This window comes from Amphiprion ocellaris, chromosome 15 (genome assembly GCF_022539595.1).
Source record: "Amphiprion ocellaris isolate individual 3 ecotype Okinawa chromosome 15, ASM2253959v1, whole genome shotgun sequence".
NCBI lineage: Eukaryota > Metazoa > Chordata > Actinopteri > Pomacentridae > Amphiprion > Amphiprion ocellaris.
Genome location: NC_072780.1, coordinates 5,086,175 through 5,109,228, shown reverse-complemented (window position 1 = coordinate 5,109,228; position 23,054 = coordinate 5,086,175). Strand labels below are relative to the sequence as shown.

Below are 23,054 nucleotides of genomic sequence, written 5' to 3'. Positions count from 1 at the left end.
CTCGGACAAGGTCAAAGTTCATTTACACCGAAGACATTTTTGTTTTTTAAAAAAATTATAATAAATATTGTAATTTAAAATCTACATTAATGTAGGTATTTTTGATTTAAAAAGAACAGCAACTATAATTTTTGTAAGGTATTTCATGGTGACTAGTGTTATTTTTAGAAGGGGGTGGGGGGACAAGTCACATGGTCCCTGCGGGCAACCGGGCGCCCGCGGGCACAGTGTTGGCTACACCTGGTCATCTTGGAACATGTCCATGTCATCAGGGAAGAAAACCTCCACTGATGGAAAGACCTGCTCATTCAGTATATTCAGGGGAAAACCTCCTGAAACTGTATTCATTTTTGACAGTTTGGCCAATATTTGTGCAATATTTCTGTCACTGAAATAGGAAATGCTCTTCCAAGATGCATTTTACATGGAATTTTTTGCACAAAGTTGCTTTTTTAACACTGAATACGATCTTTTGATTTTTCCCCCTTATGGTTATTGCCAGACAATAACCATAAGTAAAGAAAAGTAACTTGAAAAACATCCCATCATCAACATTTTATTTTGTCATTTGGTTTGTTTTCAGGTATTTTTTTCCCTGTTTTCTGTTAATGGCGATGTTTCAAAGAAAATGAACTGTAAAATAACAAAAAAAAAACTACAGCCAATGAAAAATACACGTCTTTCATATAATGTAGTCCTCTTTATTTCAGTTTTTGACAAAATACCCAGAAAATTCAAAGCTCCTACGCTTTACAAAAATACGTTCTCTACAAATGTCCTCTGTAGTCTGTCCAGCCTAAACAAAACACAGTGTAGTGTAGGATATCCAGTAGCAGCCTCCTTAACAGTAAACCCAAACATTCTCTACAGAACGCTCCACCCATACAACACAAACATATAAATTAATCACAAAGTCTTAAATTAGCATCAGACAAATATACATGATTGTAGATCATCCACAACAAAGAGGCAGATTAAATTACAAACATAGCTGTTTTTCAAGTGCTGGCGACAAAAAGCCTGATACAATGTCGTACACTAATAAAAAAATGTGTTTTGGTCCACATGGGAAGATACAGTCCACACCAGTATGATAGAAAACAGCAGAGCGCTCAGCACGAGAAAAGGCAACTGAGTTTCTTCAAGCCAAAGTTTAACTTGTCAGCATTTATCTTCTCAAGCCAAAGTGCAATTGAGCATACGAAGAAGCACCTGCAGGGAGAAGAAAAACAGTTTGGTAAATCTGACAGAACGCTGCTGAGTTAAAGCTACAACAAGCACTGGGATTGATTAGACTTGTGCACATGCTGTTACTGAACAACCAATCTGTGTGGCTGTGTGTGTAGAAGAGATGATGCGTTCAAGTGCAGATGTGTTTATTACGTCGCTGGACAGCATCAAGATGAAACATTTCTGATACACTGACATGTTCCACAAAACAGTATTCAATACTAGTTGGGTCTTTTTTTTAAGGCAGAAAATTAAACTTTCACAGCTGGAAAAGCTTGAAGTAGAATCTCCTGTAGCCAGCTCTGGCTGATTTTGAGATACTGGGATATTTTGCCTCCATATCATGCCTTCTTTCACACCAAAATCACATTTAGGTGTTAATTGTACCACATTTTGTCTCACTGTGTCTGCAGATTTCAGTTGCAACAGATCTTTAAAGCTGCTTTGTCAAAGTGAGTTTTATCTTCTAGTCTGAGTCAGAAATCTCAGTAGTAATTGCATACAGTCATAGAAAAAATGATGAGACCACCCTTGTTTTCTTCAATTTCTTGTTCATTTTAATGCCTGGCACAACTAAAGGTACATTTGTTTGGACAACTATAATGATAACAATTAAAATAGCTCATAAGAGTTTCATTTAAGAGCTGATATCAAGACATTTTCCAGTAATTTTCATCACATTTCTCTACAGTGTCCACTCATTTTTAAGGTCCCTGGAGCTTTGATGATGATTCCTGACTCAGGAATGGATAAGTGATGTCATCTGGTGGGTAGAAAGACGTTTCCTGCTGTGACCAGCTAGCAGTTTGGTAGAACCATGTTGGGCTTGTTTTTTCTTGGTGTAATGAACGGCTGTCTTGGAGATCTTCACTTTTTTGGCTACCTGTCTCTCAATCATGCCAATTTCCAGCAGTGCCAAGATGGCTGCCTTCGTGGCTTCACATAATTATTTGGTTTTAGGCATTATGTGAGAGCTGACAACTTGTGAGTTGTGTTAAGGCTTGAATGTCAGCAGGAAACCACTCTAGACCTTTGCATGTGCTGCTGATGACATGAAATGTCCTCTTATATACCCTGGGAATACAATGAAGCTGAAGCATGTCAAATAGGACATAAAGTATTATGGAATCAGCTGATTTTTTGTTGTGTTCATTGTATTCTTCAGGTAATATACCTTTAGTGGTACCAGGCATTAGAATGAAGAAGAAATTGAAGAAAACAAGGGTGGCCTCATCATTTTTTCCATGACTGTATATACATCCACATACTGTCTTTCTCCAGAGGTAATGGAGCAGCACAGCTAGCTGTAACCTTGTCTCTGTATTGTAAACCAGCTGAAGTGTGTGCTACCTGATGTGACGCTGCCCAGCCTCCTCTGCAGAGCCTCCAGTCTGGAGATGTAGTCGGTGAGCGCCCGGTCGGGATCGTAGCTCTGCAGGTGGGAACAGGTGAGAGGTCCGTGGTCTCCGGCCAGATGATACCTGCACAACAAACACACACAAGAAACGCTTCTAAATGACAACATGACGGAGCATTAAAGAAACTGATCTAAACAAAAGTAAAATTTACACTGTTTAGTTTTCTTTCAATACATTAAAGTCAACATAAGCAATGAATTATGGAAATGCAAAACAACTAGATATGATCAGGATGTTATAAATATTTTAGTTAACATGCCAATGAGTTTGTGTGTTAAAAAATATCTGCACATGATATAGAGCTTATGACAGTAGTGACTGTCAAAGCCACATTCAAATTTACTTATAAAGCACATTTAAAATAAAAAAAGAAATAATAATGTGTATATTAGTGCTCCTAGGTAATGAAATGGCAGATTAACTGATTGAAAGAAAGGTGTTTCAATGAATCTATAATCTGTGAAACTATATTCAACACAGTCTGGCTTCTCAAATAAAAAGATTTGTGTATTTTTTTCAATTTCATGATTATTACCACCACACTCTGACTTTAACTTGAACAGACACTGTTAGCAATTTCATTCCTGTTATTTTCAGTATTTGAATTTTTTACCAGATAGCTGGAAGTACAGAAACAGGCAACGTGAGAAGAAAAAATGTCTTCCAAGGGAAATTTTATTGGCTAACCCACAATAATCAAATTTGAAATTATAAACTTAATTGTTAGTAGCATCCTAGTCTTGCTCAGCCTGTTCTGGAGAACAAAACGGCCTGCTGTAGCAGAAAAACACTGTGGCTCGTTTGTATTTCTGTAATCCAGTCACGGTTGTTGTGGGCAGATGAGGCTTCGGTGTTCCCTTAAAATAGTGACGGTGGAACATTTGCCTGTCAGGAGGAGAACACTGTGATTTAAATGTCATCTAAATGTCAGCGTGGCCTGTTGCTGCTGGATTTTGAAAACAGTAACATGTAGAAAGAGGACGGACAGAGAGAGCCGGCTGACATGAGCGACCAATAACAGGTTTATAAACGCCTCCTGCATGTAGTGAGTCAGTCTGATAGCATCCCTGCTGAAGGTTGTACCTGGGATGTATGGAGGAGGCGGCCGATCGCGGGGATTCACGTCCACTTCTTCCTCTGCTGCTGGAGATTCCTCCTCCTCCTCCTGCACTCCCTCTTTCTCTGTACATCTCCACATTGCCTGGATGAAGATACAGCGAGTCCCTCACCTCTGAACCTTAAAGAGATGAAGAGAATGAGAATCATCTCAAACTGGAAACAGGAAAAAGCCAAAAGGCAAGAAGAGCTTTGGTTACCTAAAGTCTGTCCTGTTCCGTTCTTGTTGATGCTGCAGGAGGTTGTGGAGCTCATCCCTGTCGCTTTGTGCCATCGCTTCACAAGGAAACGCATTCTGGAAGAACAAAAACAACCAGTTTTATAAACTCTGTTTTTTCTGTGTTTTCTCTGTCACAGCACACTGTTGTGTTACATTTCAACACAACACAAAGAACACGTTGAACCAAACCAGACTGAAGTTCGCTTCTGAAAAATTAAAGGAAACTTGAACTTTTAAACATTTTAAAGATGTAAAGGTGAGAGAGACACTTTGGATAAACCCTTAATAAAGCCTAACACCCACCTTCAAATTTGCAAAACCTTTATTCTATTTATGAAAATACTTGGACAATCTGCCCAAACTGTCGCCAGAGACGTTTCAGAGATTTTGAGTCATTCTGCACTGCAGATGGGTTAATTGCGTTAAAACTTTTAATCAGATTAATCATGATGATGGATTAATCTGCACAACACGTTAATTCTGACTTTCAGCTGTCTACCTGGAGAGGGCGATAGAGACTCGCACGGCGGAGCGGAAGCGCATCAGACCCCGGCGGCGCTTGCTGAGGGACTCCAGGCTGGAGAGCGACGGCCGGCTGCCCATCCTGGACAACAGCGTCAGCGTGGCTTCTTCACACTCCTGGAAACCGCCCAGCAGTAACAGCAGATACTTCTTCTGGTAGATCAAAGCTTTGCGGAAGCTTTCTGACCTCAGGTACTTCCCATACATCCTCTGGAAATGGTGACAGAAAGAAGAAAAAGGAAAAAAATCAGCTTTTCAACTTTACATTCAAGCATGTGGTCATGTTTTAACAGTTCTCTGTGGTGATTTAATACACGTGAGTGACTCAAAGAAACTCATCACAAACTAGTTTAAAGGTTCTCGTTAGCTGTTATTTGCTGACCTTCAGTGCAGCATTGTCGGCCTCAGGCCCGGTGATCTCTCGCAGGGTTTCGGACCGGATCTCTCCCCTGAGTCGGGCCACCTGGGACTGAGCCAGATGTAAAGCTTTCTCCAGACGGAACTTCTCCCGAGTCCAAGCTTCCCGCTCCTGAGAGAACATCATACCTGCCGAGTCCATCTTTAATGTTCCTCTCCTGCTGGACTACAAGAAGAAATCAAACACTCTTTAGTCAAAGTCTACTACATGAAATGACAAAAATAATTCATGCTCAAGCCTGTTTGATCATGAACATTTGTTTCAAATAGAATGTAAAGGCATACAAATGCAGTAATCCCTTTCTTTTTGGTACCCAAGTCTATTACATGGAATGAATAATGTGGAGTATCATTAGGGAGACAAATATTATGGTCCCAGTAGAAGATTATTACCACTGATTATACCATAAGCACAGCAGCATTACTGTAACCTCCAGATCTAAGAACACAGTTTCTATTTTTGTTTGTTTTTCTGTGATGAACTCACGCTGTCACCAGATCCAAGTCCAGCCTGCCGATAGCGTCGCAGTTCCTCCTCCAATCGGAGTGTGTGGTTCCTCAGATCGTTCTTCTCTTCGGTCAGACGGCTGACGAAACCTGTCAGCTCGGCGTTCTGCCTCAGCAGCCGCTCCGTCAGGGTGTTGGAGGAGCTGGAGGAGCCTCCTGCCAGCAGGGACACGCTCTGAAGGAGAACACATGGATGAGCAGTCACAACCATGTGCAGAGCTCAACAGATGTTCTTTACAAAACACCCACATGAACGGCACATTCTGGTTCACTGAGGTTTCTCATTTTCGCTGAAATTTGTGTCTCACATATGATTTACTAGGACTTTACTTTTACTTTACTTTGGCCTCCAGTACTACTATGAGGAACCTTGGAGTTATCTTTGACTAGGACATGTCCTTTAACTCACACATAAAATTACTCTGTAGGACTTCCTTCTTTCACCTGAGAAATATTGTAAAAATCAGGAACATCCTGTCTCAGACTCCAGCATTGTGCTCCTATCCTCTCAACCGCTGCTGTTCTCAGTACTGTTATACACTCGTTAATGTATGTATTTGCATCTTGTTAAGCTACTGTTTGTAAAAAAAAAAGTTCTTTGAAAAAATGGAAAAATAAAGTTTAAAATAACTAACTAAATAAACACAACAAAATCAGATATACATGATGTGGTAGTGATTTCGTCAACACCAAAGGAGAACATTTGCTGACCTCAGGGACAGAGGGTAGACCTGGGGATTGCTGCAGCATGGTGATGACCTCATCAACACCAGACTGGACCCAGGACAGCTCTTCACTGTCGACCTCTGCAGTCAGCCTGCACGGAACAAATGTACAAATTCATAATGAGGACATTCCAATTAGGCTGTTCTGGACTGTTTTACACTTTATGTGCTCTGCTGGTTTGTGCTGCATGTAAACGCAAGTAAAAATTTCACCAATCTAGTACTATAGAATTTGAATTTACTTTGACTATCTGCATCCCAAAAAGTTTGTGGGTGTTTTTTGCTCCCGTCACATTTTTACACCTTGGGGACTCATTTATTTTTGACATTTTTTGGAAAGAGCTCACACATGGCCATCATAAAAAAAGAATCACAATTATTTCTTTGATTAGTCATTTAAAAAAAAAAAAAAATACCACTTAAAACTTTTTTCCAAGTGTGCATGTGTATTACCTGTTCTGTTAAAATCCAGTGACTCTACATATAATAGATATTTTACCAATTAGGCTGTACATTTTTTCCATACATTTCTGTGTAAACATAGTCTGCAGTTAAGCCAAAAAGAATAAAAAAAAAAAAATCTTCATCACGTGTCAGTTTGTCACAACTAATTCACCTATGTATTCTTTGTTAAGAAACGCAGACTTTTTTGTTTTTTAAAGAATCTGGTGAGCACAAACAGTTTGTTTTAGGTGAATTTTTAAATGAGACATGCAGAATAAAATCATCACTTTAAGCTTAGATTTAGAGTTAATATTTCCAACTGAACAGCACGTCACAGATGAGTAGTTCAATGACCATGGGGAAGCTTCTGGCTGTGATGAATGGCATAATTCTGTATTTTTAAAGGCGACACATGCTTTTTCTGGTTTAGAGGGTTAAAACAGACACTGACATCTTATCACCTTTAAAACTGATACTGTGAACTTGTGTACATCCATCAGACATGTTGAGCATTATCATTCATTTATAAAAGTAAGTCCAAAATTCTGAAAATAATTTTTTATTGATTTCTGTGAGTTTATTTCCATGCATCACTGTGAAAAAACTTTGGAAAGTGGGTTGACAGGCAATTTATAAAGAAATATCTCAGAAAATCTTGTATATATATAAATAAGTATCGATATTTTATGCTATAAAAATTCCATGTAAATCAGAGGAAGGTGGAGCAGAAAGAACCTGATGATTTCTGATGGAATAATAATACTGAGAAGGATGTGAGATGAATGTTTTCTGCTGACATTTGGTCTATAAAACGTCACTCAGGGCTTCAACCACATAAAAGCAGCAAATATTCCCTCTTCAGAAGCCACAAGTTGAACATTTTCTTGACCCGAACAATGAATTTATCGTTTCTGGACGTGTTCAGGAAACACTTCGATGGCATTAGTCCAATAAAAGACCGGTCGTCCAGAAGAAAGACTCCAGAATTGTCGTATTTCTGAATAAAAACTCTAGAAAACCATCCTGTTCCTTCTTAACCAACTTGAGATAGGAAATATCAGGCTCTATAGAGCACTAGCAGCAGCTCTTTTAAAAGATGGACTAAGAGTAAACTTAAACACTACAACTGCAGCTCATGCAACCAAAACAACAAGGTGAAAGACAGCAAATAACTCTGAAGAATGCATGAAAACATCTAAGTCAAGTCTGTTTTTTGAGTTAATAACGTAAAAACAATGACGACAGCTGCTTTGATTACCTGCCAGTGGTCTTGCTGGACATGCTGCGGATCTTCGAGGAAATTAGGTGAAGTTTGCCCACAATCTTGTCGACTGTACGCCAGGGGCCGTGGTGTAGCCCGCTGGAGAGGCCTGCTGGAGAGACTTCCACTTGAGGAGAAGTGGTGGAGCTCCCTGGGTGAACATTTCCACTCTTCTGCTGGAAAACCCAGTCTTTGGTGCGATCAGTGGACTCACTCTGCCAGATGGCCTCCTGTTGAGATAATAAAAACAATAGCTTTAATGCTCCCACATGAAAAAGCAATATTAAAAAGCTGCTGAAAAGGCACTTGAAAGCAATTATTGTGTTGCTTGTTTGGCTCACACTCTGGCCACCAGGCTGCAGAGCTCCACTCGCCTCTCTCGGTCCTAACTGGTTCAGCCTCTCCTCCAGTCTCTCCTTCTCTTCCTCCAGGCTCCTCCTCCTGTCCAGCTCGTTCTCCAGCTGCTCCTGGACCTCTGACATTTGCACCTCCAGCCTCTCCAGCTGGGCTCGAGCCTCCAGCAGCGCCTCCTGGTCTCGTCTAGACCTCTGACTCGCCAAAGTTAGCTCCTCCTCCTTTCGTACCACCTCGAGTCTCTGGACCTCCACCTGACTGAGGAGATCCACCACCTGGAAGAGGACAAATCAGGTCGAATCAAGAGAGAAATAAAGATGCAACACTTAAACATACAGCTGCAACATCACATATCTACAAATATATCATTAATATAATTCTATGTTGCAAGTACATTTTATTGAAGAAATATGCAATCTGAAGTTTCTGGTTTGTAATTAGATTTCATTATTAATGTGAAGCAAAAAAAAAAAAAAGACTTGAATTTAAAGCAACACATGTACACTCACAGGCTGTATGTCCTTGTTTTGAGAACAGTTCAAGTGTACACAAAATTTGGACACACCTTCTCATTCAATGATTTTTATTTATTTGTATTATTTTATACATTGTAGATTAATACTGAAGATTAACACTTTTTTGTTTATAACATAATTCCATATGTATTATTATATAGTTTTGATGTCTTCAGTACAACTCTACAATGTAAAAACAAATTAAACAAAAAACATTGAACAAGAAGGAGTGCTCAAATTTTTTCCTTCTCATATTGTCTGTAGGCTTTAGAATTGAAAATATGCAACTGAAAAACAGAAGAAAGTAAGAAAAAGCAAAAAAAAATGAAGGCATCATATTTAGTACTTTTAAGTTGTGAATCACTGTTGTAGCTAAAAGAACCTTCCTTTTTGTGAATCATTATTCGGGAGCAGTGAATTAAAAAGTGCAATTTGTGTAACGGTTTGGAGCAAATTCAGTCAAGATCCACAAACATCCCACCTGTGCATGTTTGTCATCCAGCTCCCTCTGCAGTCTTTCCAGGAGACTCCCCTCCTCTCCGAGGCTCCTCCCGTCCTCCTGAACCTGCTCCTCGTTGGACGGACCGCTGTCGGAGGAGACGCCGGTCCTCAGCTCCCTCTCCCTCCCCAGCGCAGTGCTCATCTCCTGGGCCTTGGCTCGCTCTGTCTCTAGCTGTACTTGAAGCTCCTGCAGACGTGTGTGGAGGCCGAGGCGCTCCTGTTCAGCCTGCTGGGAGAGCTGAGAGGAGGCCTGCCGCTCCTGCACCAGGGTCTGGTTCAGATGGGCTACGTGGTTCTTCTGCTCCTCTATAACCATGTGCAGGTCCTGGTGGGGAAATGAAGACACGACTTGATCTTAAAATGTCAAGTGTATTGCAAGGAAAAGCTGGAATGTTTTAGCAAGACAACCCAAGCTAGGAAGCAAAGCTGTCTTACCTCCAGTTCTTCTCGTTTGCTCTCCTCCGATCTCCCAGTTCGACATTTCTCCTTCTCCATGGTCCACTGCAGATCTCTGCTTTTCTTCCTCTCCTCTGTCAGGTGGTCATTTAGCGCATCCACCTCTGCAGCTTTTTGAGACACCTCCGCCCTGTTGACATGTGGAGATCATTCAAAGGAGCTGAATTTCAATCATACACTCACTTTAGTGCTGTTGATTCAGATTTCTTAAAACTGAACATTTTTACAAAATGTGTTTCTTCAAACAAATAAAGCCTCGAACAAGCACCTTAAGACAACCTGAACTCTAAGATGTTTCTGGGCATTGCTGCTCCTGTCACATTTTTACTCACTGTGGACTCATTTTTCACTGCAATATAAAGTCCTGCACCTCTATGGAAACAACACAACCTTGGATAGAAGTAGGTAGAACTCAAAAGTGTCTTTTTATGCACTGTGACAAAGTTTTAGTAATCAGTCCCTCTAGTAATTTGCGATGTTGCAACAATTAACGAAAATTCAATCAATCTCCGTGAATTCTGTGCGACCTTGCAATTTTGTCCAATCACCGCAACTTTTCCGCAATTTTGGCCAATCTCGAGTGACTTCCACCAATCACAGCAGTCCCCAGGGCAAACATAATGAACGTACGTCACCAAATTCACGTACTTGTTTATGGTTTGAAGATGCAGACATGTCCAATTCTAATGTCTCCCATTTACCAAAAAAAAATTACTGCTAAAGAAGGGGAAAAACAATTCCCTGATGTTCTTCACGTATGCAGAGGTAAACTGTGTTGCACCTGTGCTATATTGTGGTGGAATACAAACGAAAATCATCGGTTGACAAACACTTTTCTACCGCAAAACATATTAGGAGAATGGTTGAAACGAGCGGACCACAAAACAGACAAATCATCGTGACGGAAGCTGTTGCATCCAGATCTGTTGTGAGCACTGAAATAATGAAGTTAAGTTAGATTCATTAATTAACGTGACAAGCTGTGAGCGTTCCCCCCGTCTCCCGCAATTTTATCGCAACAAATACGTCTAAAACATCACAACTTACATCGCAATTTTTTAGAAAAGCTACTGCAAATTCAGGCACTTTAGGCCGCAACAATCCCCCAAAATCCTGGAGGGACTGAATAAGATAAATCGAATAAGAAAAAGAAAAAAATGAATTTCTTTGCTTAACCTGAAATGAATTACTCACATCTAAATTGTCGGAAAAGGATAATATGTTATGCTAGCTTCACATCAGGATTAAGTGGTGAACCTGCACTGGTGTCTTGTATGAAAGTCATGTCTAACCTGAGCGTGTCCAGCTCTTTGAGGTGCTTGTGCTGGGCTTTGAGCGTCGTCTCCAGCTCTAGTTTAGTCTGGGAGAGTTCACTCTTCAGCTCCTCTACGAGCAGTCTGTCCACCTCCACTGCTCCTCCTCCCTCCTTCATGCTACATTCACCAGCCAGTGAGAGGCCGGGCTGGACACCTAAACGACAAAGAATGGACAGATTAATATCCTGTTGGATTTAAAGCATCCAACTGAGCCAGCTGGGATAGAAAATGTAAATTTATGCCTCTTATATTTACTAAACAGATAAATCTGCAGGTAAAAAAAAAAACAATATATGAGTAATAAAGTCCAGTTTTAAAGAGTTTTTTTTTTTCCAGAGCTGGTTCACCTTGATGAAGTTGTTCTAGTTGACGACGGAGCTGATGAATCTCAGAGATGAGACTTGACCTTTCTGAAAAGTGGAGCAAACCCATGGCATCTCTGTGCTGCGCATCCTGCATCAAAACAACAGAAACAACATCTGTTTGGTTACTGAATGGTTCAAATAATAAGAAAACAAAAAAAAAAAAAAACACAGAAATGTACCCAAAAAACATGCAAGTGTCTTTCTGTCCAGTAAATTAGAGTTTTCTCATCCTTTGGTTGTAAACCAGCATTTGTACTTCATAAAGAAATATCATTTATCCAAAAATACTTCACAATACATGCTATAGCATTCATGTAGAATTTAAATAATAAATAAATCAAGAGGATATTGGACACTTTGTTTCTTTGTGCTACTGTGCATTTAAAACATTTTCAACTCTTTAGGATAAATGTCTTCATTAGGGAGACTGAATTGTTGTTACTGACCTGTTCAGCCAGTCTTCGCTCCAGCTGATTGAGATGAATGATGGCGTCGCTGGTGTCGAGCAGGTCCAGCTGGCTGTAGAGGGCGTGTTTGAGAACACTCCGCTCCCTCGCAAACACCTGACGAACTGCATCCAGGAGCTCCCCACGCCAGTCAACACCGCCCGGCATCTGCAGCGAGTACAAAAACACATACAGATTTCTTCCAGTTGTTTCTGCTAAATCATTTTAGGAGATATTCGATATCTTGGTGCTTTGAAATCACAACGTTCTGACTGGTTCAGGTCTGACAAAATCTTGCACTATTTTGGGACGAGGTTTCCTCTACCTGTGTCTCCCTGTGTATCTGCATCTGGGTGATGAGGCTTTTCAGAGACTCCACAGTCGCCAGCAGGGCGTCTCTCTCCTTCATCCAGCCCTGGATGTTGAACTGGCCGCTGGGTTCGCCTTCAGAGAGAGGAAGCTCCGACAGAGACAGAACCTGCATGCCTTCCTGGTGCACCTCGCGGAGCAACGTCTAGTTACACAAACACCACACAGAAACACTGACATTTAGTGTTTTTCTGAATGATTAAAGCCCTATTCACACGGGATTAGCCTCAGGACCAATGCTGATTTGTAATAATTGCGGAGGATGTCTGTGACCTTAATCCCGTGTGAATGCGCCATGTCTGTAATTTGTTAAGTAAAAATTACACCGCAAATTACCTTCCATACTTTGCCAAACACCGACGTCCTGTGATCATACTAGTCCCGTGCGAATCTGCATCTCAGTGACTGACTGGGAGTATTTTAGTTGTTGTTTTTTATTCGCGCCTTTTTCTACTCCTTTCCCGGGTGAATTACGGAGGCTGAAGTGTAAATTACTGACAGCATTTTATGTGTAAATGCAGGAGTAGGCCGATACACAACAGGCCTATGGACCATTAGCAGAATCGGCAAAATCAGATTAACAAGAAGAGGGAAATTTGGGAGGATATTGAGATGGACGACATGCGTAGCAGCATGCGGTTAAAAACATTTTTATAGGCCTATCTTTAACAGGCTGAATACAAACACCCTGATGGCCCGTTATCCTGACAACGCTGCCCACTGTTCTCAAGTCACATTGCTGCTTTGACATATTTACTGTTACCATGACGACTACATACCATGTTAAAAGTGATCACTTTAACCCAAACCACAAGCTTTCCATGAACCTAATCAAGTAGTTTTTGTGCCTAAACCTAATGAGACCCAAACAATAGCGTTGTGACAACATAGGATTTTAACAGTGACGTATCAGCCTAAGGGTTCTGGAAAGCACAAATTATGTTGTCCTGGCAACACTGTCAGTTCAGCATGTTGAACAGAGCAGGTATCACACACTGTATTGTGTGACTCAACAGACATGCACAGATTTGACATCATATCCGGGCTGTAATGTCAGTAAATTTGAGTACAATACAGACTCTGCTTATCCCATGTGAATGCATTGCAAGAAACACGGATGTAGGGGGGTAATTCACAAATTACCAGAGATCCCCAGGTAATACTAATCCCATGTGAATAATACAAAAGACAGAAGAAACACTCCAGCGACGTGTTATTTCATAATGCCAACAGTTACATTTAATCAAAGTAGGAATCTTGTTCACACTAATTTTTCTCACATCATCTCATGATTCATGAATCAGTGAAAGCTATACCTTGATCCGGTCAGGCAGAGCATCATCAGTTTCTCTCCTGGCGCCCTCTGGAGTCGTCCTGAACTCCTGCTGCAAGCTCGGGAGGTCATATCCAGTCCTCTGGCTGTAGTCTGAGCTGCTGTCTGCATGATGACAAAAACTCTCATGAAGCAAAATACAGAAAATGGGAAGCAGAGACAAAACACAGGTGCTGAACAAGATAAACTAAAGGGTATAAAGGAAAACAATGTGGGCGAAATCAGAGCAGCTACCATATCAGAACTGCTGTTTACAGCAGGTTATTCCAGTTATTGTTTATTCAAGCAAAACCCAGAGCAATATATAGAGTTTGGACAGTGTCAGGCAATAAGTTTCCTTGTTTTGTTTTCAGTCTTTATACTAAGCTAAACCCCTCCTTTACTTTAAATAGATAAACTGTGAACAATCATCTCATTAAAGTGAATTACCTGAAACCTTTACTAAAACAGAAATGAAAGACAATACAGTCTAGTTGGACATAGTTAAAGCAGTTAAAACATAGTTAAATGTAAGCAGATGAGCAGTTCACAGGAGTATTGAATGTACTGTATCTTACCGCTGGTGTAGCCATCTTTGAATTGTGACGTAGGACGAACTTGTCTTGATGCAGGAGCCTAGAAAGAATGAGATGAGATAAAAGTCAAGATTTCTCCTGATTTTGGATGAAAAACAAAGTATTTTACAATGAAAGAGATTTCTGTTCAAGTCTTTTGGATCTACAACCTTCAAAACAACTATAAAACATCAAACTATGTCTCAGAAACACAAAGAGCCTGTAAAATGGTCTTTAAAATAGCCTTTCAAGCATAACTAAAATACAACGTATTATGAAAACAGTCCATGAAAATAGAACCTCTCATACATAAGGAAGCTATGAAGCATTTTTGGCAGACATTATTAATACAGTCCAACATGTTTCTTCTTGTTTTCTAGCCTCACCTCAGCTGATCGCAGTTTGTCAATGATGGCCTTCAGGGCTTTACACTCGTCCTCCAGCGCCTGAGTGTCTCTGCGAAGGTTCTCGCTCTCTGAAATGTGCCGAGCCTCCATGTCAAGGATTTCTGCTGCATGCAGCTCCTGCATCTGTACAATCTTCTCCTCAAACTGCCCGATGACTTCCTCCACCTCCTCTTTGGTGGCAGATTTGCTGTCTGGACTGAGATCAGACATCTGCAGAGGTTCGGTCTGCGTGAACGAGTTTGTAACGGCCACATGCTGCTGCTCCGAGCTGCTGTTTAGTCGCGAGCTGTGAGATTTGGTGGAGGACTGGCTGGAAGGTGCAGAGTTTTTCCTGGAGACGGATGGTTTATCTTTGGCACTGCTGCTCTTACCAGCCGGCTGTTTGCTTCCTTTCCTTTTGGGCTGTGTGGTGGAGGAGGAAGAAGTAGAGGAAGGAGGCTGAGGAGAAGGAGATGGAGAAGGAGTTGGAGGGCCAGAGTCTGCCGTCTTCATCAAGGCTGTTCGTACCTCCTGCAGCTCCTCTTTAAGCTTAGAAATGGAGAGCTCACGGCTGTGTAGTTCCTCATGGAGTTTCTCATTGTGCTGCTTGTAGCTGCTGAGTTCTTCTTTGGTGGTGTCCACGCTCTTTCTCACCTCCTCCAGCTCCTCTTTGAGTTTAGAACTGGAGAATTCACTGACTCGGAGGTCCTCTTGAAGTTTCTCATTTTGCTCCCGGTAGCTGCTGAGTTCTTCTTTGGTGGAAGCCGCATCGTTTCTGACCTCCTTGAGCTCCTGGATGAGCCCCGTCGTGTCAGCTCTATCTTCTTCAGCTTTTACCTGCAATACGATTGGGCGGCTGGTCAAATACTATATAAACAACCAGGTATCATGAAAGAATATTGTCTTCAACACAAACATAAGTTAAAACACTTCTGACTTACTTGGAATAGTTCTCCTTTAAGGTGAGCAATGGTCATTTCCCGCTCCTAAAAATAATTCCATATACTTGAACTTACTTGGAAACAAACTTATTAAGCACATGTTGAGTTTTCTTTAGTACAGGTCAAACAAGATTTTTGGGAAATATGTTATTCGATGACAAAGATCGATATCACAGTCATGTATGTATGTTAAGTATGAAGCTACCACAAGCAGCCAGTTAGCTGAAAGCACTAGAAAACAGCTCTGTCTGAAGACAAAATCGACCTACCTGCACCCCTATAGCTGACTAATTAAAGTTTGTTTGATTAATTCATACAAACTAGAGTAATAATACTTGCTAGGCTGTGGTTTAGACATTGGTAATTTCTGAGCTTCAGAGGTGCTGTAAAGTGGATTTTGTTACTTTAAAACAGAGCCGGAGTAGCTGTTTTCCTGTTGCCTAATCAGCTACTGCAATAAAACAATATCTGCACTGCTGCTCTTACCAGCCAAGTGTAAGACGCATAAATCGTTTATCCAGAAATATTAACTTATTCTTTTAAATATCATTTTCATCAGCACAAATCTCCTTGAAACAAAATTATAAATTTAAGAAAAATTATGAAACAAAAGAAAAAAAAAGGTAAAAACTACAGATTTGATTTGCAGTGTCTGTACCTGCAGCAACTCCTGTAGTTTCTCCAAACTCTCCTTGCAGCTGTTCAGCTCTTCTTTGGTGGCAGCTGCCTCTCTTTGAGCCTCCATGAGTGCTTGTTCCAGCTCAGACACCTTCGTCTCTTCACTGCCGCTAGCTGACACCTAAAGTGAAAAGGTTCAAATGTTGAATTTGACTTGCCTGTAAGCCTGTTTGTTTCACAGGAAATTACTGTTTTACAAGGATCAGATTCTTCTTCCTACCCTTTGAAGCTGCTCCTGGAGTCTCACTGTTGTTGCGTTTTTCTCCTGGAGAGAAAATAACGGGTTCGTTAGTCTCAGCAAACACCAGAAATACTTTCATAAGTAGTTGGAATTTACTTTTACATACCTGGAGGTCCTCCTGAAGTTTACTGCAGCTCTCCTTGTAGCTGTCGAGCTGCTCTTTGGTGGTCGAGGCCTCGTTTCTGACCTCCTGCAACTCCCGAAGAAGCTCCGCTGCAGTAGGCTGGTCATCAGAGGAGGTCTGATAAGAAAGTGACAAAGATTCAAACTTATCAGAGCTGTACAGAGTGAGGGTTTACAGTGAATACATTTAGATTTTTGTAGGTTAAGCATTAATTTGAGGGCAGAGAAAATATAAAGCACAGAATCCATCCAGTTAATTAGGTATTGGTCAAACCACTACCTCAAGACACAGGATTCATATTTACTGTCAGTGTTTTGTCTCCAATATTGTCTCGGTATGTTTTTATTATTTCTGTCTAGAGGTCAGTAGTCTTTTCTGTGAGAATATTTTTACCTTCGAAAGTACTCCTAGTTTGTCTGAGCTTATGACATGTGACACTAATTGGTCATTCTTCTTTTTTGCACACACAAGCTCAAATTAGTTGTTCTTTTGGATGGATAAAATATTCCAATCTCTTCAGTGATCTCAGGAATTTGATCATTTACTCAAAGCTATCTTTAAATCAATAATTGGGCTTCAAACTGGTATAGTTGTATATCACTGGCTGGTAACATTTTACACATTAATGGCACATAATTTATATATTCAACTGCTATTCAAAAACACAACAAAATCTCTTTTTTTCTGAGCATGTATTATACAGTGTTACTTTACACAAATGAATAAACCTCTTCAGATTTAACCTCTGAACCCCAGAACTTGTTGCCGGCTTTCAAAGGCATCTTATCTTTTACAGAAATCACCAAAATTATATCACTTATCTGACCAAGAAACTGTAAAAATAGAGAAATTTTGGATTTTCAGCTTTGCGATGGTCCTTGAACTAATCTATACAGTGGCATGAGTAAAATTAGCCAAATCAAAGCTTAAAATCCTAATATTTCAACAGATATCCCTTTATTGTAGATGTCTCATTTTAAAAAAAACAACAAAAAAAAGCATTTCTGGGCACAACCCAGAAGCCATGAGGGAGTCTGCTGTGTCCAACAGCCATGTGACAATCCAGGAACTTTTTCAATGAACTGGGCTGAACTGCAGGCTGTGTTTACACAAAGCAGTACAATTTTTAAGTAGTAAAACTCTAAGTAGTAAAACTCTAAGTAGTAAAACATCTATGGTATGAAGAGTCACCGTTTGTTCAATGCAGGATTAGTTACACCTGTGGACACTTGGGTGAATGTTATACAAGTTCATTCCAGGTTTAAACAAGAACTTTAAACCGGGAAATGAATTATTTTTTGTGTGAGATTTATGGCATTATAATTGTGTCAAAGTGCACAAAAAACACTTCTGAGTTCTCTGTACTTCTAGTCATGTTTGTGCTGTTTCCATAGAGGTGCAGACTTTATACTGCAGTCAAAATTTTGTCTATAGCAAGTAAAAATGTGACAGGATCAGAGAATGCCCAGGAACTGCTTGGTGTTCAGAGGGTTAAAGGAATGTTACACACTCCACAAATATGCTTATTTGCTTTTCTAGTTGAGGGTTCAACGAGAAGATCAATACCAATCGCATGTCTGTACAGTAAACAGAAGTTACAGCCAGTAGATGGTTGGAAACAAAGATATCAAAATCTATCTATCAGACTATTCATTGGCTGGTACACAAAATGTTGGAATATTCTTTTAACATGCAACTCTCACCTCCAGGGACGATGACGTCTTCTTGTGTGTCTTGGCCTTCATCTGACTGAGCAGATCCATGAGCACAGCCAGCCTCTTCTCGTACTCCACCACCTCCTCCTCAGAGCTGGAGAGCAGCTGCTTCTGGAGCTCCTGGTCTTTCTGAATCCCATTCAGTCCGACCTCCAGCTCCCGAAGCTTCTGCGTCAGACAAACCACCTTCCCCGTGGGAACGTGTTTCGCTTGACCCATTGCACTGAAATCCAGTTTGGGAATACCAAAGTCACCAAAGTTGTAAAGAAGCGGCTCAGCACGTCTCTGCAGATCCTGATCCTGTTCCTGTCTAGATTCCACTGACTGTTGTTGCTGGAAGGCCTCCAGCGTCGCCTGGCTGACCAGTGCCGCAGCCACTTTTTCCCTCAGATTTTCCTCCAGATTAGAGACCTTCTGCTGGAGACCATCTGCAGAGCTTTTAGCTTGCTCCAAAAGCAGGCGACAGTGGCTGATCTCAGAGTCTTTTTCGCCAACCAAGTCCTCAAGCTGCTGGATTCGGAGGCCTAACTCCTCCACTCTGGATGTCGCGCTCTGCTCCAGAGCTTGAACTTGGGCCTGCATGACTACAAGTCCTGCAGTTTTCTCTCTGAGAACTTCTTCAAGCTCGCCCTCTGAGCTCTCGAGTTTTTCCGTTTCAGCTAAGGCTTCTGCGCTCTCTTTCAAGCGCAGATAAGTCTCCAACAGCTTACTGTGCTCTGTTTTCAGTGTCTCCAGCTCCTTGGTGGCCTGGTCCATCCTCTGCTTCATTTCATCGTATTCCTCTTTACTCGGCCTCCAGGCGTCGTTCTCTGGCTCATCCTTGGTGTCCTCGTCTTCCTCCGGAGGCTGTTTTTGCTCGATATTGGACAGTTCCTGTTGAAGTTTGTCAATGACTGCATTCAGTTGGTCGAGCTCTTCTTCGTTATTCCTCTTCAAGCGCTCCTGTTCGCTCCGCAGGCACTCAACCTGAGACTCCAGGTCTTTTATCAGCTCATCCCTCTCATCCATTTCCTAAAGTGTAAGACGCAGACATAATTACACCATAAAAATACCAGATTTGATGAGTTCACGGCTCTCTCCCAAATTTTTTGATTAAACATCTGAGACCCTGTTGTGCCAGTTTTTATTGCCATTTTCTTCTACAGTTTCAGAACTTGATCAGATTGTAAGCACCTGGCAGAGACTCAGAGGTTTAATAAGCCACCTCAGATGAGCAAATGATCACCTCACGACAACAAAATGGTGCTGTGGATCTACTTACCGAGACAAAGCAAGCAAACACAACCCAACAACAACAAAAAATAAATAAATCACACAAAAATATGGAAGCTAAATGGAGTTAGCAAAATAAAAAGCGACCAGGGAACCAGAGACCACACACAATGATGCACTTCCACGGAGCTATGCGTATTCGAAATAGACTGTGGTGCTATTTCGTATATGCATGTAGCGTTACCTTGTTGTCAGAGGCTGTTTCCATGTGTTGAAGCTTAGTGATCTGTTCATTAAGAAGTGCTATTTCCCTGTCCTTCTCCTCCATCACCTTCAAAAGTCAGAGATTATAATGCGACGGCTATTATTAAACACACCTTAATCCACTCACGGTCAGCCTTGCGGCGGACGACTGAAAATTCACTCATTGAGAAAAGAATAAAAGTGTCGGCAGCAGCAGTGAGTCTTGCTAAAAATGTGCAAAATAATATTGGCAGCATGGAGCAAAAACCTTATTTAAAAAAAGAGATTGTGAGCAGAAATATGACAATGTTAAATATCTATTCATGAAAACATTTGTCCTGCTTTAAAGTCTTGAGAGACATTTTTAGTCATGTTATTAACCTTCAGTTTACGTCAAATTTATCTGGTGATGTCACATTTATCAGGTTTATAGTTTAAACTTCTCCAGTAGAAGCAGAAGTTCAAACAAGAAAGTGACACATTAAATTAATCAAGCAGTAAGACACAAGTGTAAACACAATTTTTAGATACCGTAGATATGTAACTAGTTGTCTATTTACCTGGAGTATACTCTCTCGTGTTTCCAGGTATTGCTGCTGGCTGCTTATCTCCTTCCTCTGGATCTCCAGCTGCATGTGAAGCTGCTGCACCTCCTCGCTCTTGTTCTCCAGCTCCTCCCTGAACTGTTCCAGCTGCTCCTCCAGATTACAGATCTGGGGCAACAAACAAAAATCACTTTAGAGGAAACAACATGAGACTGTGCAGAATTTAAAACCAGTCATTTTTTCCTGAGAGTCAGAAAAAAAAGAAAAAAAAAATTAAACCTAAGATACTACAGCACTCATATGTTTTCCTTGCAGAACTGTTTTGTTAAGTGTTAATGCTCTAGTTCTTTGCATGGTGGAAGAATCAATGTGTGATTTGTAAATATATTGACAAAAGCTCTTTCCAGCAGCCATATTTTATTTTCACATTGCTTTTTTTCCCCTGTGCATATAGTGTTACTTTAGGCAAATGAATAAAGCTCTTCAGATTTAACACTTTAAACCTAAAAATTCACGAGTGAGTTTGAATGGCATGTTGTCTTTTTAAAAATTGCCAAAACTTGACAATTTATCAGAGCCAGAAACTGTAAAAACAGTCAAATTTTCAATGTTCAAGTGGTCCTTGAACGTGTCATCTGTAACAAAATCTAAGCCTAAAATCGTGGTATTTCATCACTTTCGCTTTATCCTACTTGTCTCATTTTTAAAAATTCCAAATATTAACCAATTGCAATAATTTAATGCTCTATAAAACCAAAAATTCTGTGCTCCTTGTTGCAACTGAAAAATCACGAGTGAATCAGCTGTGACAAACAGTTCAGTGACAAAAAAATTGGGGACTTTTCAGCCGAACTGGTTTGAACGACAGGCTATGTTTATTTAGAGTGGAGCAGAAACAGTAACGGAAACAAATTTTAAAAATGTAAATAGCAAAATAAACACATTATATATAGTCACCATTTTTCTAATACTGGAAAGAGTTTCTTTTTTAAATTTTTGTAAAATAAATAATTAATTAAACTTTCTTTTTTTCCTGGTTTAAGATGTATGGCATTTTTATACTGCAAAAAATATACTTTTGAGTTCTCTCTCCTCCTAGTCATAGTTGTGCTGTTTCCATAGAGGTGCAGGACTTTGTACAGCAGTGAAAAATAAATGCCCAGTAAATGCTTGGGGTTTGAAGTAGGTGTGAAAAATAAATAATTAGATTTTCAGTATGTGTTAATAACATCCATTTAAAGGAAACTGTTCCCAATCAAACCTCTAATCATGTATTTTGATATAAAATAACAACGCTGCATCTGAGCATCCCTCTACCTCTTTCTCTTTCCGCTCCAGAGCTTCTCTCTCCGTTTGTAGCTGAGCCTCCAGTGTGGAGTGTCTCGCCTCAGTGATGGATGCATGCTGCTTTTTCTGTTCGACCTGCGACACGTGAAAGAAACTATTTAGCTCAGCAGTTATTTACAGCGTGCACAGAAAAGCATGAACACACACCCTCCTCAAATCAAACTGAACCTACAAATGCATGCTGTGAACACTGTAATGCAGCTTGAACTCAGATTGTCACCTGAGCAGCAGGACAACTAACAGCAGCCTCTCCCACTCTGCTTTTGTTTGCTAACCACAGCCCTCCACGAACACTGGGGGGCAATCTTGATATCTGCTAGCTGTAGCTCAGTGTCATCACCAAGAGGAGAGTGCCGAGGCGACAGAAGTAGACCCACCCACACATTGTTCTCCCTCTCAGTGAATCCCAACTCTCCTCCCATTCCTCTCCTCATCTACATGCTCTCACACACACACCCACTGCCATGCTCTACAGCTATTGTTCAGGCTGCTTTTTCTCTGCTTCGGTCTCCATCCTCCCTCCCATCTCCCCTCTTTACCCCTCTCCTCCCCCTCTTCCTCACCTTCTCCAGGGACTCAGCGCTGGCCAGCAGGGCCTGCTCCAGCTCGCGGATGCGGCTCTCCAGCTTGTCAATCTCTTCGTCACGCTCTCCCAACTCACGATGCAGCTGCTCAGAGCTGAGCAGCAGCTCACTGCACCAATCCGCCTTCTCCTTCAGCTGGGAGGTCAGCTGGTCCACCTGGTAGTGAGCAACGAGGGACAGAGAAAGAGAGAGAGAGAGAGGGGGGATCGTTTAATGAGATTCGCTCTCAGACATCACTCGCTACAGCAGCATAGCTGGTGCATGTACAGCTAGCTGGGAGGTCAGCTGATCCACCTGAGAAAGGAGGGGAGCCGGGAGGGAGATGAGGTGCTGGGACAGAGGGGGAGAGAGACAGAGATTCACTCAGGGGGGACACACAACACAAAGCATGAATCAGGAGGACGGCTGGCAGGTAACTGATCCACCTGTGAGATGGGAGAACATCAGCAGATCAATGGGGAGGAGGAAGAGGGGTCCACAGGAGGGAGGCTTGTTTAGGAAGATATTCACATTTATTATTTAATGTTAGCTAAATGTAGACGGTAAACAGTCCCCTTGCTTAGATAAATATTGAGAGAAAAACAGTCTCTTTCAAAATTAATTTTTCAGAATTACTCATCACAGAAAACTGAGATTCTGCATCAACTGAAGTGAAATCCAGATGATGGCATCCCTTCATTAAATATTAGTAGAACTAGAGTGCAGAATGGACTCTTCATGAGAGCACTTCAGCACAGAATAATCTAGTCCCCTTCTTTACTAGAATGTCCCATGTGGTACATTTGTGGTTGGCTTTTTTCAAGGCCAATATCTTCATTCAGTAAAAACAAGAAAGCTGCACAAACAGATTAAAGAAAGAAAAAAGTTACTTTGTAAATTGTAAAGATGGCAAGTAAGCTGGGCGATGGAAGTCAAAATTACATCTTCTTATCATTTAAATGTTGTACTTTTTACTTGGCTTATTGAAAT

At 41.0% G+C, this 23,054-nt stretch overlaps 1 protein-coding gene across 6 annotated transcripts in view; it reads right to left on the bottom strand.

Moving 5' to 3' along the window:
• Nucleotides 1-680: 680 nt before the first annotated feature.
• akap9 (A kinase (PRKA) anchor protein 9) overlaps nt 681-23,054 on the bottom strand; it is an 85,909-nt gene continuing 63,535 nt past the window's right edge. For 4 of the 6 annotated variants that reach the window (XM_023265067.3, XM_035945860.2, XM_023265072.3 and 1 more), the window contains 28 exons: nt 22,065-22,241; nt 21,472-21,576; nt 20,170-20,322; nt 19,611-19,697; nt 18,143-19,165; nt 16,422-16,556; nt 16,295-16,339; nt 16,055-16,195; nt 15,397-15,441; nt 14,456-15,292; nt 14,073-14,130; nt 13,499-13,620; nt 12,139-12,327; nt 11,814-11,981; nt 11,350-11,455; nt 10,979-11,156; nt 9,666-9,816; nt 9,211-9,555; nt 8,202-8,489; nt 7,858-8,090; nt 6,142-6,247; nt 5,411-5,605; nt 4,889-5,089; nt 4,484-4,716; nt 3,965-4,059; nt 3,732-3,885; nt 2,581-2,711; nt 681-1,212 (listed from right to left, as the gene is read on the bottom strand). In XM_023265067.3, the coding sequence (XP_023120835.2) occupies nt 1,169-1,212; nt 2,581-2,711; nt 3,732-3,885; nt 3,965-4,059; nt 4,484-4,716; nt 4,889-5,089; nt 5,411-5,605; nt 6,142-6,247; nt 7,858-8,090; nt 8,202-8,489; nt 9,211-9,555; nt 9,666-9,816; nt 10,979-11,156; nt 11,350-11,455; nt 11,814-11,981; nt 12,139-12,327; nt 13,499-13,620; nt 14,073-14,130; nt 14,456-15,292; nt 15,397-15,441; nt 16,055-16,195; nt 16,295-16,339; nt 16,422-16,556; nt 18,143-19,165; nt 19,611-19,697; nt 20,170-20,322; nt 21,472-21,576; nt 22,065-22,241 (5,745 nt within the window). In that variant the 3' untranslated portion in view covers nt 681-1,168. The remainder of the gene's footprint in view (nt 1,213-2,580; nt 2,712-3,731; nt 3,886-3,964; nt 4,060-4,483; nt 4,717-4,888; nt 5,090-5,410; nt 5,606-6,141; nt 6,248-7,857; nt 8,091-8,201; nt 8,490-9,210; nt 9,556-9,665; nt 9,817-10,978; nt 11,157-11,349; nt 11,456-11,813; nt 11,982-12,138; nt 12,328-13,498; nt 13,621-14,072; nt 14,131-14,455; nt 15,293-15,396; nt 15,442-16,054; nt 16,196-16,294; nt 16,340-16,421; nt 16,557-18,142; nt 19,166-19,610; nt 19,698-20,169; nt 20,323-21,471; nt 21,577-22,064; nt 22,242-23,054) is intronic. The other 2 variants (XM_023265069.3, XM_023265073.3) reach the window with 2 other exon arrangements.